Below are 16,849 nucleotides of genomic sequence, written 5' to 3' on the forward strand. Positions count from 1 at the left end.
TTTCCTATAGAAAGTTCTAGTACATTTTAAATAGTATAAATCCTTTACTACTTTATACATAAACTTTATAAAAGTCAAATATCATCTCACTTATTTCTCAGCAAATAACAAAATTAAACATAATCAACTACTCCACTAAACAAATTGAGTGGGAGTATCAAATAAAATTTTCAACCAAAAGAAAAGGATAATTCTTTTCCATTTTGTTCCTTCATTCAGTTTTTCATGTATCCCTTGCGATTGGATCGAAATGGAAAATTGACCACAAAACGGGGCAACCGACCCGACTCAGCGTGGTACTGACGTGACAACGTGGCATGATTTGTAAGCAAAATGATCAACGTCAGCTTGTGACCCTAACGATGTTCTCTTCTCAAAATTCAAAGCGAACCCACAGAAACAAAAAAGATTAAACTCACAATTTGTAGATACTCTCTGTGATTCAACAATTGATCAAATATGTAAGTTGTAATCATTTTAATATTGAGGCTTTTCTAATACCCAGTTCAGTTGAATTTGAAGTTTTCTTTTTCTTTTTTGTGTGTGTGTGTGTGTTAGGTCATATGAAGAAGTTGGAATAGAAGCAATAAAGCATGCTATAAAGGCGTTAAGAAAGCGGCATTTAGTAGAAGAAGGAGCTCATGCCCCTGCCCTGGCTGCCCTCAATAGGCCTCTTGTTTTGCAGGTGCCCTCTATTCTTTATTTTTCCCAATATTTTTTCCGATTCCGTAATTTGGTTGATTTAGTTTTTTTTTTTTGTTTAACATGGTTTATGACTTTATTGAGTAATGATGATGATATGTACTGCACGCAAGTTTCCGAATTTTGTCAACACTAATGATTTTCGGTGAAGCTTTTTGTTTTTATTTGCACAAACAGAATGTATGGATGTTTTCAACATTAGTAGGCAGAGAATGATTGCTTAAAAAACAAAAAAAGGCAGTGAATAAGTTGTGGGGAAAGGATTTGCAAGAAGTTAATCTAATTTTAATGGACGTATTCCAATTTGGCATTTTCATCTGTATTTTGTTTGTTTGACAGGAAAATTACAAGTGTATACCATGTAGAGAGAATTTCATTAAAATTTTGTTTACAGTCGTTCGTAAATAGGTTTGTACATTAGTTGATTTCCCTGGTTTTATGTCTGATAGGGATCATGGCAGACTTCCAAAATTTTCAACTTAGATGGATCTTTCGTCTAGTCTTTTACGTAGTCTTGTATTGTTTACTGTTTGAAACGAACGTGATTCATTTATACAATATTTTGTAAGTTTGAGCTTTAAACATTCAAGTATTCTGCTAACACTGGTGTTGCAAAACAACTTGATTTTGGTAGTGTCTTAAGACCAAGTTACAGGTGGATGGACCTTGTTTCCTAATGAGTTACGGGCCACCACCTACGTCCAGCTCCTTGTAGGCAATAAAACAGGAAAAAAAAAAGAGAAGTTAAAAGAATAGAAAAATGAACGTATAGTGACATTAATGTTTATGCAAAGAGAGAAAAAATCTTGTTGAATTGAGTGATTAACAACATTCAAGAGAGCTCTTTGTGCATGAGTTTGAGCTAATAAAATAAGGAAACTTCCGTAGTTCTTCTGATTCTTAATTACATTAACAAAAAATCTATATGTAATGTTGTTAATGATTACCGTGACTTTTAATATGTTCCCTCAAAGAATCTAATCCAGTCATGAGACAAACTGACTTTGCACTACCATGAGACTGACTTGGCCATGGCACGATTATGCATCCATCAAAAATGACTGAATCTGAGGTGACGCATGCTACCAGCTTGATGACAAAGACTATCTATGCTATCAGCATGACCAGATCATTGTTCAATTCATAATGCTAACAAAATGATAGAGATGATAATATGATGTTGATTGGGAGAATATGAGCCGTTAATTTGACATGTCAACTAGCATGGACTGCTAACTCAACAACCTCAACACCATGAGCGGAGGACTTCAGGGGCACTAAGTTCCGGGATACAGAACTTGATACCATATGAAACAAGAAAAGAAAAGAGAAAATCTCTTGTTAAATAGAGTGTTAACAACATAAAAGAGCTTTGAGCTAATCAAATAAGGAAAGTTTTCTAATTCTTTGTATTCCTATTTGTTATGACATGATAAACATAAAATGTTTTACAGAGTATTCTTGTCGACTCTCTTGACTTTCAAGAAAAAAGCAAATGTTAAGAATGTTGTGTAATATATTTAATATTTCTCTTGGCTTGTAAAAGTTCATATTTTTTAGTTTTCGCCAGGTGGTGAGTCACTTGGCATGCATGGTGTAATATTTACTTATCACCCTTAATATGGTTATTAAGGAATGATATGCAAGTTAAAACTTACCAACTGCAGCTTCCTACAAAGAAATTTTAACTACAATCGGTGAATGTGGAATATATTTCACTCAGTCACTACTCTTCTGTTAGTATTTGAAACTTCAGTGAAAGAAAATAAGTTTCAGCAGAAGTGTTTTTTCTTTTCCATCATTATCCAAAAGGCATACACACATATATCTACATAATACATTTCAAAAGTTAGTAGAACACCTTTACCTATCCAACCACTATTGTACTTTCTTACAAGAAGTATTCCATAAAACAAGGACCACCATCCCTTTACAAACCAAGCAAAATATCAAAATAGGAAATATATCTCATTTTTCTAACACTCCTCCTTGAGATTTTTCTTGGATACTCTCAGCTTAGCCCTTAGAACTTCAAATTTCCCCTTAGGAAGAGCTTTGGTCATGATGTCTGCGATCTGCTGATCTGAGCTGCAATGAACAAGTTTAACTTCGCCATCCTTCTCCGCTTGCCTGATAGCGTGAAACTTCACATTTATATGCTTGCTACGACCATGTTGCACTGGATTTTTGGCCATAGATATTGCTGACTTGTTGTCAACCTTAATGACAGTTGCTTCAATGTTAGTTTGCTCCAGATCACATAAAATCTTTCTTAATCATAGAGCCTGATTAGGTGCATCAGCGGCGGCGGCGTATTCTGCTTTTGCAGAAGATTGAGCTACCACCTCTTGCTTCTTTGAATTCCATGAGAACATGCCTGAACCAAGTGTAAAAGCATATCCAGGACCAGAAGTGCTTTTTCATATCATCAACACTTCCTGCCCAATCACTATCTGAATAACCCATCATTGCCCCTGTTTTTCCTTTTTAAACCAAATACCATAATCAGCGGTTCCCTTGAGATACCTCAACATTCATTTAGCGACACCAAGATGAACTAAACTTGGAGCATGCATGAACCTCGACAAAAGACTTGCCACGAACATAAGATCAGGTCTTGTTGCTGTCAAATACAGCAAACTACCAATTAGACTTCTATAAACTGTTGGATTAGCCCTATCACCTCCTTCAAACTTCGAAATCTTTTCATTGTGAACTAGTGGGGTCGATACAGGCTTGCACCTTTCCATCTTGAACCTTTTAAGAATATCCCATGCATATTTTCTCTGAGAAATGAAGATTCCATCAGTAGCTTGATGAATCTCCATTCCTAGAAAGTAAGTCATTTCACCCAAATCCGACATTTCAAACTTGGTCTCCATTTCTTGCTTGAACTGATTCACCATAGCTTCATCACTTCCTGTTAATAGAAGATCATCAACATAGAGCGACACCACAAGCACATCATATAAAGTGGCTTCATTTTCACTTCTCTTGAAGCCACAATGAATGAGATGAGCATCAATCTTACTGTACCAGGCTCGAAAGCCTGCTTTAATCCGTACAATGCCTTATGTAGTCTGTAGACTTTATCCTTCATTCCTGCAACTTGAAAGCCTTTTGGCTGGTCAACATAAATCTCTTCCTGCAACAGGCCATTTAAGAACGCCGATTTCACATCTAGATGATACAACTTCCAATTTGATTGAGCTGCCAAAGCAAATAGAAGCCTTATTGTATCATGTCTCGCAACAGATGCAAATGTTTCTCCATAATCCAGACCAGCAACTTGCGCATAACCTTTCACAACAAGCCTTGCTTTGTACTTATAAACTGAATTATCTGGATTAAGCTTGGTTCTATAAAGCCATTTCTCCCCTATAACATTTCTGTCTCTGGGTTTATCAACCAGCTTCCAAGTGTGATTCTTCTCGATCATATCAACCTCCTCCTTCATAGCTTCAATCCAAACTTCATGTCTTGATGCTTCTTGATAGCTAGTTGGTTCCGAGATTGCAACATTGCACCTTTCGTATATATCAGAAAGGGACCTTGTCTTCAAAATTGGTGAATCAAGTGAGGATTCCCTGTCTGATTCTTCATCTTCTTCCAGATTTTCAGAGCCAACTGATTGTGTCGCAGGCAGCGGAAGCAAGTTCTGAGAAACCGCATTTTCTTGCTCAATTTGCTCCTTATCCCAGTTCCAATAAGCATGCTCATCCACGACTACATCTCTTCTGATGGAAATATTTCTTGTCTGATAGTTGAAAACTCTATAACCCTTGGCTTGCGATGAATATCCAATAAAAATCCCCAAGTCACCTTTCGGTTCAAGTTTGCTTCTTTTGACTGAAGGACATGAGAATAGCATATTGAACCAAAGATTTTTAAATGCTTGGCAGATGGCTTTATTCCACTCCATGCCTCAAGAGGAGTCTTTCCATACACAGCTTTCGTCAGCAGCCTATTTAACAAATACACCGAAGTATGAACAGCTTCTGCCCAAACATCTAGCCATTTTAACTACAGTCCTGTTCTTCCTCTCTTAGACTCCATTCTGTTCGGGTGCATAGCTTACTGTCAGCTTGTGATCAATCCCTACATCTTCGCAATACTTATTGAACTCATTTGAAGTGTATTCTCCACCATTGTCCGACCTCAAAGCCTTTGGCTTACAATCACTCTTGACTTTCCGCAAAAGCTTTGAATTTCTTGAAAACTGAGTATACTTGAGACTTGTTACTCAGAAAATACACCCAAGTCATCCTTGTTAAGTCATCAATAAGAGCACAAAATATTTTATTTTGGCCCAAAGATGGTGTTTGCATAGGTCCACACACATCAGTATGAAGTAGCTCAAGTTTTTCAGTTGCCCTCCAGGTAGCACTTTTAGGAAATGCTTTCCTGTGTACCTTACCCATTTGACATGAACCACAAACTTCTTTTGACATGAGATCTCAGGTAAATCCTTAGTCAAGCTCTTTTCATACATCGACTTTAAACTAGCATAGTTAAAATGGCCATATCTTTTGTGCCACAACCATGACTCGTCCAAACTTGCAAAATTGGCACTATCAAGATTCTCGTCTAATGGAAAGATTTTATTCACCATTTCTACTTTAACAACCAAACTATCTTTAGAGTCAAAAACCAAACAATGCTTGCCCTTAAAAAATAAGGAATAACCTTTCGACATCATTTGAGCAACACTTATAACAGATTACATGCTAAACAAGGAACAATGGAACATACAGCACATCATGTATAAATTTTGTACCTTGTTTAGTCTCAAAGGCAACTGAACCCTTCCCATGTGGTTCTACCATTTCACCATTTCCCATCCTCACTTTAGTTCTAATTGACTTGTCAAGTGTGTGAAATAGAAGCTCATTGTGTAACATATGACTCGTACATCCACTATCTATGAACCATGTGGATTTGTTGGTTGTGTTTTCTTCATGAGAAGCCATAAACAAGCTTTCTTCTTCCTTTTCTGACTCTTCAGTAAAATTTGCCTGCTGCACATGGTTTTGTTGTGGTTGATTCTGCTTGACCCTACAATTCTTCTCATATGACCCATTTTTCTACAGAATCTGCATTGAATGGGTGGCTTTCCTTTGAACCAGCAGTCCTTTTCTTGATGACTGTTCTTTTACAATGGTTGCAAGGTGGAAACTTCCCTTTCTTTGAAGATTCCTTCCATGTTTTCCCCTTTGCTACTTTATCTCCTTCCATCCTTTTATTGTTCTTCGCAGGCTGCTTGCCTTTATGCTTTGCTTGAAATGCCACTTCTGCTACTTCTTCATCTCTTATACTTGATCTTTGTTCTTGGGCTTGCAACTTGCTGGTCAGTTCTGCTACTGATAAAGTCTTCAAATCACAAGATTCCTCTATTGCTGAAATCTTGGGCTCGAACCTTGCTGGTAAGCTTATCATCATCTTCTCCACCACCTTTGAATCTGGAAAGACTTCACCAGACAATCTTATTTTGTTTACAATCTCCAAAAGTTTGGCAGAGTAGTCTTTCTCAGTATCTCCTTCATCCTTAACATCTCAAATTCTCTTTTGAGAGTTAGGAGTTTGACAGTCTTCACTCTGTCACGTCCGTAGAACTCCTCTTTTAGCTTCTCCCATGCTTCTTTAGGTGTCTCACAAGCCATTATTCTTGTGAAAATCACTTCTGAGAGTGCTGAATGAAGACATGTCAGAGCCTTTGGTCTCCTTGACTTCAGATCTTCATAAATCTTCATCTGTGCAACAGTTGGATTTGGTCCAAGTGGAGGAGGATCAGCTTCACTTTCAATTGTTTCCCATAAACTAAAAGCTTTGAGATAAGCCTTCATCTTTATCTTCCCATGTCTGATAATTATCCCCTGTAAACATAGGAGGACCTACAGCCAAGAAGTTGTTGGAAGCCATGTTACTGCTGCTTAGCTCTCCTCACCTTAGAACTGAAGAAAAACCTTTTTCCTTTTTCCTTCACAGATCCCTCAAGAAGAAGGGCTCTGATGCCACTGTTAGTATTTGAAACTTCAGAGAAAGAAAATTAGTTCCAGCAGAAGTGTTTTTTCTTTTCCTTCATATCCAAAAGGCATACACACATATATCTACATAATACATTTCAAAAGTTAGTAGAACACCTTACCTATCCAACCACTATTGTACTTTCTTACAAGACATATTCCATAAAACAAGGACCACCATTTCTTTACAAACTAAGCAACAACAACAACATACCCAACAATCCCACGGTGTGGTCCGGGGAGGTTAAATACGCAGCACCTTACCCCCACCTTGTAGGAGGCTTTCCGAAAGCCTCCTACCAAAAAGAAAACAAGAAAACAAGGAGAGAAAGTCGGATCACCGAGAGGCAAATCAAAGCAATGCGAAAATGAGAAAAAACAAGGGCAAGAAGTCATGATAAAACGACACGGAGAGACAAGACGAACACATAAAAGCAGAAACATAGGGCAATAAAGGTAGAAAAGCTACGCCCCTACTAGTGCGATGCGTAAAAGCGAGACTACCTACCAGCCTTGCCCTAATCCGAGCCCTCCACAACCTCTATCTAAGGTCATGTCCTCGGTAATCCGAAACATGGGCAGCCAAGTCCCGCCTAATCACCTCTCCCCAATATTTCTTTGGCCTTCCTCTGCCTCTCCTAAAACCGTCCAAAGCCAACCTCTCACACCTCCGCACCGGGGGCATCTATGCCTCTCCTCTTCACATGCCCAAACCATCTCAACCTCGACTTCCGCATCTTGTCCTCCACCGATGCCACTCCCACCTTGTCCCCGATGTCCTCATTCCCGATCCTATCTCTCTGAGTGTGCCCACATCCACCGCAGACATTCTCATTTTCGCGACTTTCATTTTCCGTCGCGAGAGTTCTTGATCGGCCAACACTCTGCCCGTCAGTCGGTCTAACCACCATTTTGTAGAACTTGCCCTTAAGTTTTAGTGGCACTTTCTTGTCACACAAAGGCACTTCAGCGAGCCTCCATTTCAACCATCTGACCAATACGATGTGTGACATCATCGTCAATATCCCCATTTTCTTGTAAAATAGACCCAAGATACTTGAAACTTCCTTTCTTTTGAATGACCTGGGTACCAAGCTTCACTCCCATGTCAGCCTCCTGAGGCACACCACTGAACCTGCACTCCAAGTACTCTGTTTTGGTCCTACTCAACTTGAATCCTTTAGACTCTAACGTTTGTCTCCAATCCTCTAGCTTAGAGTTGACTCCGCTGCGAGTCTCGTCTATCAAGACTATGTGATCCGCGAACAACAAATATCAAACTAAGCAAATATCAAAATAGGAAATATTAAATTAAAGACTAAGAATGTTGTGTAATATATTTAATATTATTTTTTAGTTTTCGCCAGGTGGTGAGTCACTTGGCATGCATGGTGTAGTATTTACTTATCACCCTTAATATGGTTATTAAGGAATGAGATGCAAGTTAAACTTACCAACTGCAGCTTCCTACAAAGAAATTTTAACTACAATCGGTGAATGTGGAATATTTTTCACTCAGTCACTACTCTTCTGTTAGTATTTGAAACTTCAGTGAAAGAAAATAAGTTTCAGCAGAAGTGTTTTTTCTTTTCCATCATATCCAAAAGGCATACACACATATATCTACATACTACATTTCAAAAGTTAGTAGAACACCTTTACCTATCCAACCACTATTGTACTTTCTTACAAGAAGTATTCCATAAAACAAGGACCACCATTCCTTTACAAACTAAGCAAAATATCAAAATAGGAAATATATCTCATTTTTCTAACGCTCCTCCTTGAGATTTTTCTTGGATACTCTCAGCTTAGCCCTTAGAACTTCAAATTTCCCCTTAGGAAGAGCTTTGGTCATTATGTCTGCGATCTGCTGATCTGAGCTGCAATGAACAAGTTTAACCTCGCCATCCTTCTCCGCTTGTCTGATAGCGTGAAACTTCACATTTATATGCTTGCTACGACCATGTTGCACTGGATTTTTGGCCATAGATATTGCTGACTTGTTGTCAACCTTAATGACAGTTGCTTCAATGTTATTTTGCTCCCGATCACATAAAATCTTTCTTAATCATAGAGCCTGATTAGGTGCATCAGCGGCGGCGACGTATTCTGCTTTTGCAGAAGATTGAGCTACCATCTCTTGCTTCTTTGAATTCCATGAGAACATGCCTGAACCAAGTGTAAAAGCATATCCAGGACCAGAAGTGCTTTTCATATCACCAACACTTCCTGCCCAATCACCAGGGGCGGAGCCAGCTTATGTCCAGGGGGTTCATCCGAACCCCCTCGGCGAAAAATTACAGTATATTTTCAAAATTAAAATTATTTTATTATGTATATATAGTAGATGTTGAACCCCCTGACTTCTTCGTATATTTACCTTTTGGAATTTTTGAACCCCCTGGATGAAAATTCTGGCTCCGCCACTGCCAATCACTACCTGAATAACCGATCATTGCCCCTGCTTTTCCTTTTTAAACCAAATACCATAATCAGCGGTTCCCTTGAGATACCTCAACATTCGTTTAGCGACACCAAGATGAACTAAACTTGGAGCATGCATGAACCTTGACAAAAGACTTGCCACGAACATAAGATCAGGTCTTGTTGCTGTCAAATACAGCAAACTACCAATTAGACTTCTATAAACTGTTGGATTAGCCCTATCACCTCCTTCAAACTTCGAAATCTTTTCATTGTGAACCAGTGGGGTCGATACAGGCTTGCACCTTTCCATCTTGAACCTTTTAAGAATATCCCATGCATATTTTCTCTGAGAAATGAAGATTCCATCAGTAGCTTGATGAATCTCCATTCCTAGAAAGTAAGTCATTTCACCCAAATCCGACATTTCAAACTTGGTCTCCATTTCTTGCTTGAACTGATTCACCATAGCTTCATTACTTCCTGTTAACAGAAGATCATCAACATAGAGCGACACCACAAGCACATCATATAAAGTGGCTTCATTTTCACTTCTCTTGAAGCCACAATGAATGAGATGAGCATCAATCTTACTGTACCAGGCTCGAAAGCCTGCTTTAATCCGTACAATGCCTTATGTAGTCTGTAGACTTTATCCTCCATTCCTGCAACTTGAAAGCCTTCTGGCTGGTCAACATAAATCTCTTCCTGCAACAAGCCATTTAAGAACGCCGATTTCACATCTAGATGATACAACTTCCAATTTGATTGAGCTGCCAAAGCAAATAGAAGCCTTATTGTATCATGTCTCGTAACAGATGCAAATGTTTCTCCATAATCCAGACCAGCAACTTGCGCATAACCTTTCACAACAAGCCTTGCTTTGTACTTATAAACTGAATTATCTGGATTAAGCTTGGTTCTATAAACCCATTTCACCCCTATAACATTTCTGTCTCTGGGTTTATCAACCAGCTTCCAAGTGTGATTCTTCTCGATCATATCAACCTCCTCCTTCATTGCTTCAATCCAAACTTCATGTCTTGATGCTTCTTGATAGCTAGTTGGTTCCAAGATTGCAACATTGCACCTTTCGTATATATCAGAAAGGGACCTTGTCTTCAAAATTGGTGAATCAAGTGAGGATTCCCCGTGTGATTCTTCATCTTCTTGCAGATTTTCAGAGCCAACTGATTGTGTCGCAGGCAGCGGAAGCAAGTTCTGAGAAACCGCATTTTCTTGCTCAATTTGCTGCTTATCCCAGTTCCAATAAGCATGCTCATCCACGACTACATCTCTTCTGATGAAAATATTTCTTGTCTGATAGTTGAAAACTCTATAACCCTTGGCTTGCGATGAATATCCAATAAAAATCCCCAAGTCACCTTTCGGTTCAAGTTTGCATCTTTTGACTGAAGGACATGAGAATAGCATATTGAACCAAAGATTTTTAAATGCTTGGCAGATGGCTTTATTCCACTCCATGCCTCAAGAGGAGTCTTTCCATACACAGCTTTCGTCAGCAGCCTATTTAACAAATACACCGAAGTATGAACAGCTTCTGTCCAAAAGCTTTGCAGTAGTTTCTTTTCCAGCAACAAACATCTAGCCATTTCAACTACAGTCCTGTTCTTCCTCTCTGAGACTCCATTCTGTTCGGGTGCATAGCTTACTGTCAGCTTGTGATCAATCCCCACATCTTCGCAATACTTATTGAACTCATTTGAAGTGTATTCTCCACCATTGTCCGACCTCAAAGCCTTTGGCTTACAACCACTTTTTGACTTTCCAAAAAAGCTTTGAATTTCTTGAAACTGAGTATACTTGAGACTTGTTACTCAGAAAATACACCCAAGTCATCCTTGCTAAGTCATCAATAAAGAGCACGAAATATTTTATTTTGGCTCAAAGATGGTGTTTGCATAGGTCCACACACATCAGTATGAAGTAGGTCAAGTTTTTCAGTTGCCCTCCAGGTAGCACTTTAGGAAATGCTTTCCTGTGTACCTTACCCATTTGACATGAACCACAAACCTCTTTTGACATGAGATCTCAGGTAAATCTTAGTCAAGCTCTTTTCATACATAGACTTTAAACTAGCGTAGTTAAAATGGCCATATCTTTTGTGCCACAACCATGACTCGTCCAAACTTGCAAAATTGGCACTATCAAGATTCTCGTCTAAAGGAAAGATTTTATTCACCATTTCTACTTTAACAACCAAACTATCTTTAGAGTCAAAAACCAAACAATGCTTGCCCTTAAAAATAAGGAATAACCTTTCGACATCATTTGAGCAACACTTATAACAGATTACATGCTAAACAAGGAACAATGGAACATACAGCACATCATGTATAAATTTTGTACCTTGTTTAGTCTCAAAGGCAACTGAACCCTTCCCATGTGCTTCTACCGTTTCACCATTTCCCATCCTCACTTTAGTTCTAATTGACTTGTCAAGTGTGTGAAACAGAAGCTCATTGTGTGACATATGACTCGTACATCCACTATCTATGAACCATGTGGATTTGTTGGTTGTGTTTTCTTCATGAGAAGCCATAAACAAGCTTTCTTCTTTCTTTTCTGACTCTTCAATAAAATTTGCCTGCTGCACGTGGTTTTGTTGTGGTTGATTCTGCTTGACCCTACAATTCTTCTCATATGACCCATTTTTCTACAGAATCTGCATTGAATGGGTGGCTTTCCTTTGAACCAGCAGTACTTTTCTTGATGACTGTTCTTTTACAATGGTTGCAAGGTGGAAACTTCCCTTTCTTTGAAGATTCCTTCCATGTTTTCCCTTTGCTACTTTATCTCCTTCCATCCTTTTATTGTTCTTCGCAGGCTGCTTGCCTTTATGCTTTGCTTGAAATGCCACTTCTGCTACTTCTTCATCTCTTATACTTGATCTTTGTTCTTGGGCTTGCAACTTGCTGGTCAGTTCTGCTACTGATAAAGTCTTCAAATCACAAGATTCCTCTATTGCTGAAATCTTGGGCTCGAACCTTGCTGGTAAGCTTATCATCATCTTCTCCACCACCTTCTCCACCACCTTTGAATCTGGAAAGACTTCACCAGACAATCTTATTTTGTTTACAATCTCCAAAAGTTTGGCAGAGTAGTCTTTCTCAGTATCTCCTTCATCCTTAACATCTCAAATTCTCTTTTGAGAGTTAGGAGTTTGACAGTCTTCACTCTGTCACGTCCGTCGAACTCCTCTTTTAGCTTCTCCCATGCTTCTATAGGTGTCTCACAAGCCATTATTCTTGTGAAAATCACTTCTGAGTGCTGAATGAAGACATGTCAGAGCCTTTGGTCTCCTTGACTTCAGATCTTCATAAATCTTCATCTGTGCAACAGTTGGATTTGGTCCAAGTGGAGGAGGATCAGCTTCACTTTCAATTGTTTCCCATAAACTAAAAGCTTTGAGATAAGCCTTCATCTTTATCACCCATGTCTGATAATTATCCCCTGTAAACATAGGAGGACCTACAGCCAAGAAGTTGTTGGAAGCCATGTTACTGCTGCTTAGCTCTCCTCACCTTAGAACTGAAGAAAAACCTTTTTCCTTTTTTCCTTCACAGATCCCTCAAGAAGAAGGGCTCTGATGCCACTGTTAGTATTTGAAACTTCAGAGGAAGAGAATAAGTTTCAACAGAAGTGTTTTTTCTTTTCCTTCATATCCAAAAGACATACACACATATATCTACATAATACATTTCAAAAGTTAGTAGAACACCTTACCTATCCAACCACTATTGTACTTTCTTACAAGACATATTCCATAAAACAAGGACCACCATTCCTTTACAAACTAAGCAAATATCAAAATAGGAAATATTAAATTAAAGACTATCCAGAAAAATCTCATCTCATTTTTCTAACATCTTCAAGCTATATGTTGCTGAAAAAGTTATTTCCGCGCTTATGTAGTTCCTATGATTTTAGGGTTCAGAGTGGAAAGAGAAAGCTGAAAATCTTGAGACGGAACTTCAGCAATGTTACAAAGCTCAATCACGACTGTCGGAGCAGCTTGTGGTGGAAGTAGCTGAATCCAGGGTGTCAAAATCTTTAGTTCAAGAGAAGGAAACTGTCATTACTGACCTTCAAAACGAGCTAAATCAAGCAAGGTATTATTCTCATCCTCCTAAGACAATTGTCATCCTAAATTAAACTCTTCCCTTTGCTACAAAAAGAACACTAAAATTAATAAAATGACAGAAATAAAGGAACAGACTAGGGATTGATTAGAATTAGCTGGACAAAAACTTTAGTAATATTATGACCTTTTAAGAAGTATTGGTTCTGTTTCAAGCTTCTGATGTCCTAAGGTGAGCTCAACTAGTTTAGTTTGGATGCCAGGATGTAATTTAACTGCTCTATCACTTTCTTTGATGAGTGTGCTTGCAGAGATGAATGCTCACGTTTAACTGAACTTCTTGAGGAAAAGACTAAAGCTTTGGAATTGCTTATGGGTGAGCACCAGGACCTTAAAGCACAACTTGAAGCAATGACTCTGAGATCAAACAATGCTGAGGCAGAAAATAAAACGTTGGTTGACCGATGGATGCTGCAGAAGATGCAGGATGCTGAACGCCTTAACGAGGTATTGAGTAATTCTCTCTGCTTATCCTTTGTGTGCTTTCCTATTTGTGGTTCTTTTGAACCTCTGATTGATTTTCGGAAAAAAATATTTTGAACCTCTGATTGTTCGTACAAATTGAGTTTTCATCACGCCTCAATACTGTTAAGAGAGCTAAGATACATGCTTTTGTTGCTGTAAACTTGTCGTCATGGAGATTTCTCTACACTTAATATAACCCTCAACCTTGTTCTTATAGCCTTCAACTACTGCCCTTGTTTCCCATCCATGTGGCACATTCTTTCTTTTATAATGGTGGTGTCTGGGTCAGCTTGTGTACACCTCGACTATTCCAACGGTACCTGGTACCTCCCAATAACATAGGTACCGAGTAACTCTGCCCATCAAAGCTTAGGCAGATGGGAGAAATAACCTAGCGTATTTTTGTCACTGTTGGGATTTGAACCTTGGTCTTCCATGTGGTTTTCACTTACTTCAAAGATGAAGAACTACTACCAAAAATGGAAAAAAAATGAAAGAAAAAAATTATTAAGAACTACCGCTTACTTTAGAAGCTTATATATTTTAGTCTAATCTACTGCCTTTGGGATGTGGACAGATGAATGACATAAAGCCACCCTAAGATAAAGGAGTATCATATTTTATGGTTGCTCAAATTGTATCAACTTGTGGTTTTCTGAATATTGGGAAAGAAAGCGTCCATACTGTAACTCCAGATGCTCAACATTTTACTTTTCATCATGCTGGAGTGGCTGGTGGTGATTGATGTAGGATTTCATGAAAGGGGCATCTCCAATATTTTCGTTTCATAATAATTATTTCATGTCGGAGTAATGCAAAGTTTCTGAAATCTGGATGAACTGCTAGTGGTTAGCAAGTTATTCTACTGCGAATATATCCTGTAATCTGAACAGGATTCGAATCTTTGACAATTTGTGCTAATCCATTAGAACTACCAATGATCATCTTCCCATATCTCCTAATAGAATAGTATGGTTAGAGAACTGTATTTTCGGTCAGTATTATTTTATATGCTTTACAATGATTTACCCATGGATGGGTTCTCTTGCATTTTCTTATTTGTTATTTTTTCTCGTGCTAGGCTAATGCTCTCTATGAAGATATGCTTGACAAGGTCAAGGCTGCCAGTATAGAGAAACTTGCTCGTCAACAAGTGGATGGTGTGGTCCGCCAAAGTGAAGATGGTGCAGAATTTTATGTAGAGTCTTCCATTCCTAGTACATGCAAGCAGAGGATCCCCGCCCATGATGGTGGATGTGCCTCGATTCTTTTTGAGTATAACTCAAGTAAATTGATAAGCGGTGGGCAGGACCGGGCAATTAAAATGTGGGATACTACAAGTGGATCATTAACCAACAGTCTTTATGGTTGTCTGGGTTCAGTCCTTGATCTTTCCATTACACATGATAACAAATTCATCATAGCAGCAAGTAGTTCAAATAACTTGTATGTGTGGGATGCAAATTCAGGCAGGATACGTCATACTCTTACTGGGCACATAGACAAAGTTTGTGCAGTAGATGTTAGCAAATTTTCAAGCCGCCATGTGGTGAGTGCTGCATATGATCGCACTATAAAAGTTTGGGATCTGCAGAAGGGTTACTGCACCAACACTATTATCTTTCACAGTAACTGTAACAGCCTGTCGTTTAGTATGGATGGACTGACTGTCTGTTCCGGTCATGTCGATGGTAATCTTAGATTATGGGATATTCAAACAGGCAAGCTTCTGAGTGAAGTTGCTGCACATTCACAAGCTGTTACATCAGTTTCGCTCTCTCGAAATGGAAACATGATATTAACCAGTGGGAGAGACAACTTGCACAATCTATTTGATATTCGTACCCTTGAAATTTGTGGCACTTTCAGAGCAAATGCAAACCGAGTTGCATCAAATTGGAGCAGGTCCTGTATCAGTGCAGATGATAGTTATGTTACAGCTGGTTCTGCTGATGGATCTGTTCATATTTGGTCAGTATCAAATGCTAGAATGGTAAGCACATTGAAAGAACACACATCGTCTGTACTTTGTTGTTCATGGAGCGGTCTTGGTAAACCTCTGGCTACCTCAGATAAGAGTGGAATCATATGTATTTGGTCATGATATCACTTCAAGTTCCATATGCTCCAGTGTGTTGAGTAGTGACATGATTGATCGACTTGTTATAGATTGCTCAGATATTCAGCTTGCAGTCAGGATCTTGAGTGTCATTGTTGATTTTAGTTGTTTAAAGCACAAAATTAATCATCATATTGATTGTCAAGCCATAAATGGGCGTCCTGCATCCAAAGATCATGACAAAAAGGGCTGACATTGTAAATACTACGTACATTATCTTTTAAGCTGAAAAAATAGAGATCTTTAGTTGAGATTGATTGGATTGTGGATATGCGTTATGCACTGTTCATTATTCGTGGAAAAAAAAGGTGGCCCTTTTTTTTTTTTTTTTTTTAATTACATTGGGGGTTAGGGCAAGGCGAAATGAGAAAGGGATTATATATAAAGTGGTCTTCTCTTTATCTCTTGGTGAGAATTTTCATGTGTATGCTCATGCTCAGAAATTTTGAGTACAACGACGACATGCCCAGTTGAATCCCACAAAGTGGATTCTTGTATGTCAGTACTGCATATGATCTTTTACATCTACGCCGGAGAAAGGCTGTTTCCGATAGATCCTCGACATAAGTATAAGCAATTCAAAACGGCATAAATGCTCTTAATGTTGAGCTAAAAATGTTGCTTGCCAGTCGAACTGTCGCAATCTGAGTTGTACTGCTCCATTCCGATCGACCCCCGCCCCCCTCTCAATGCTATCGCAACTCATGGGTATTTTCGATGGCTGAGATTTGTTCTTTACTTAAGTCTCATAATGATAAAGAAGTTAAAAAAACGATTTGGCAGGTTTTGTTATTGTCGTTTTGTTCTAATATGCTTTTATCAATTTTATTAGTAATTAAATATATTCATTTTCTCTAAAATAACTTTCAATATCCTTCAGTATCGTTATAATTTCCATATCCTCGTCTAAATGGCTGACTGACAAAAAAGTTGATATTCATGTAATATCTA

The 16,849-nt window shown here is 38.5% G+C and overlaps 1 protein-coding gene across 1 annotated transcript; it reads left to right on the plus strand.

Moving 5' to 3' along the window:
• Positions 1-180: 180 nt before the first annotated feature.
• Positions 181-16,155, plus strand: LOC132056027 (autophagy-related protein 16). The gene is made up of 5 exons (XM_059448067.1): positions 181-461; positions 559-685; positions 13,104-13,285; positions 13,566-13,761; positions 14,861-16,155. Coding segments are annotated over exons 1-5 (1,530 nt in total). The 5' UTR covers positions 181-459; the 3' UTR covers positions 15,884-16,155.
• Positions 16,156-16,849: the final 694 nt, after the last annotated feature.

The sequence above is a fragment of the Lycium ferocissimum genome, chromosome 5 (genome assembly GCF_029784015.1).
Source record: "Lycium ferocissimum isolate CSIRO_LF1 chromosome 5, AGI_CSIRO_Lferr_CH_V1, whole genome shotgun sequence".
Taxonomy (NCBI): Eukaryota; Viridiplantae; Streptophyta; class Magnoliopsida; order Solanales; family Solanaceae; genus Lycium; species Lycium ferocissimum.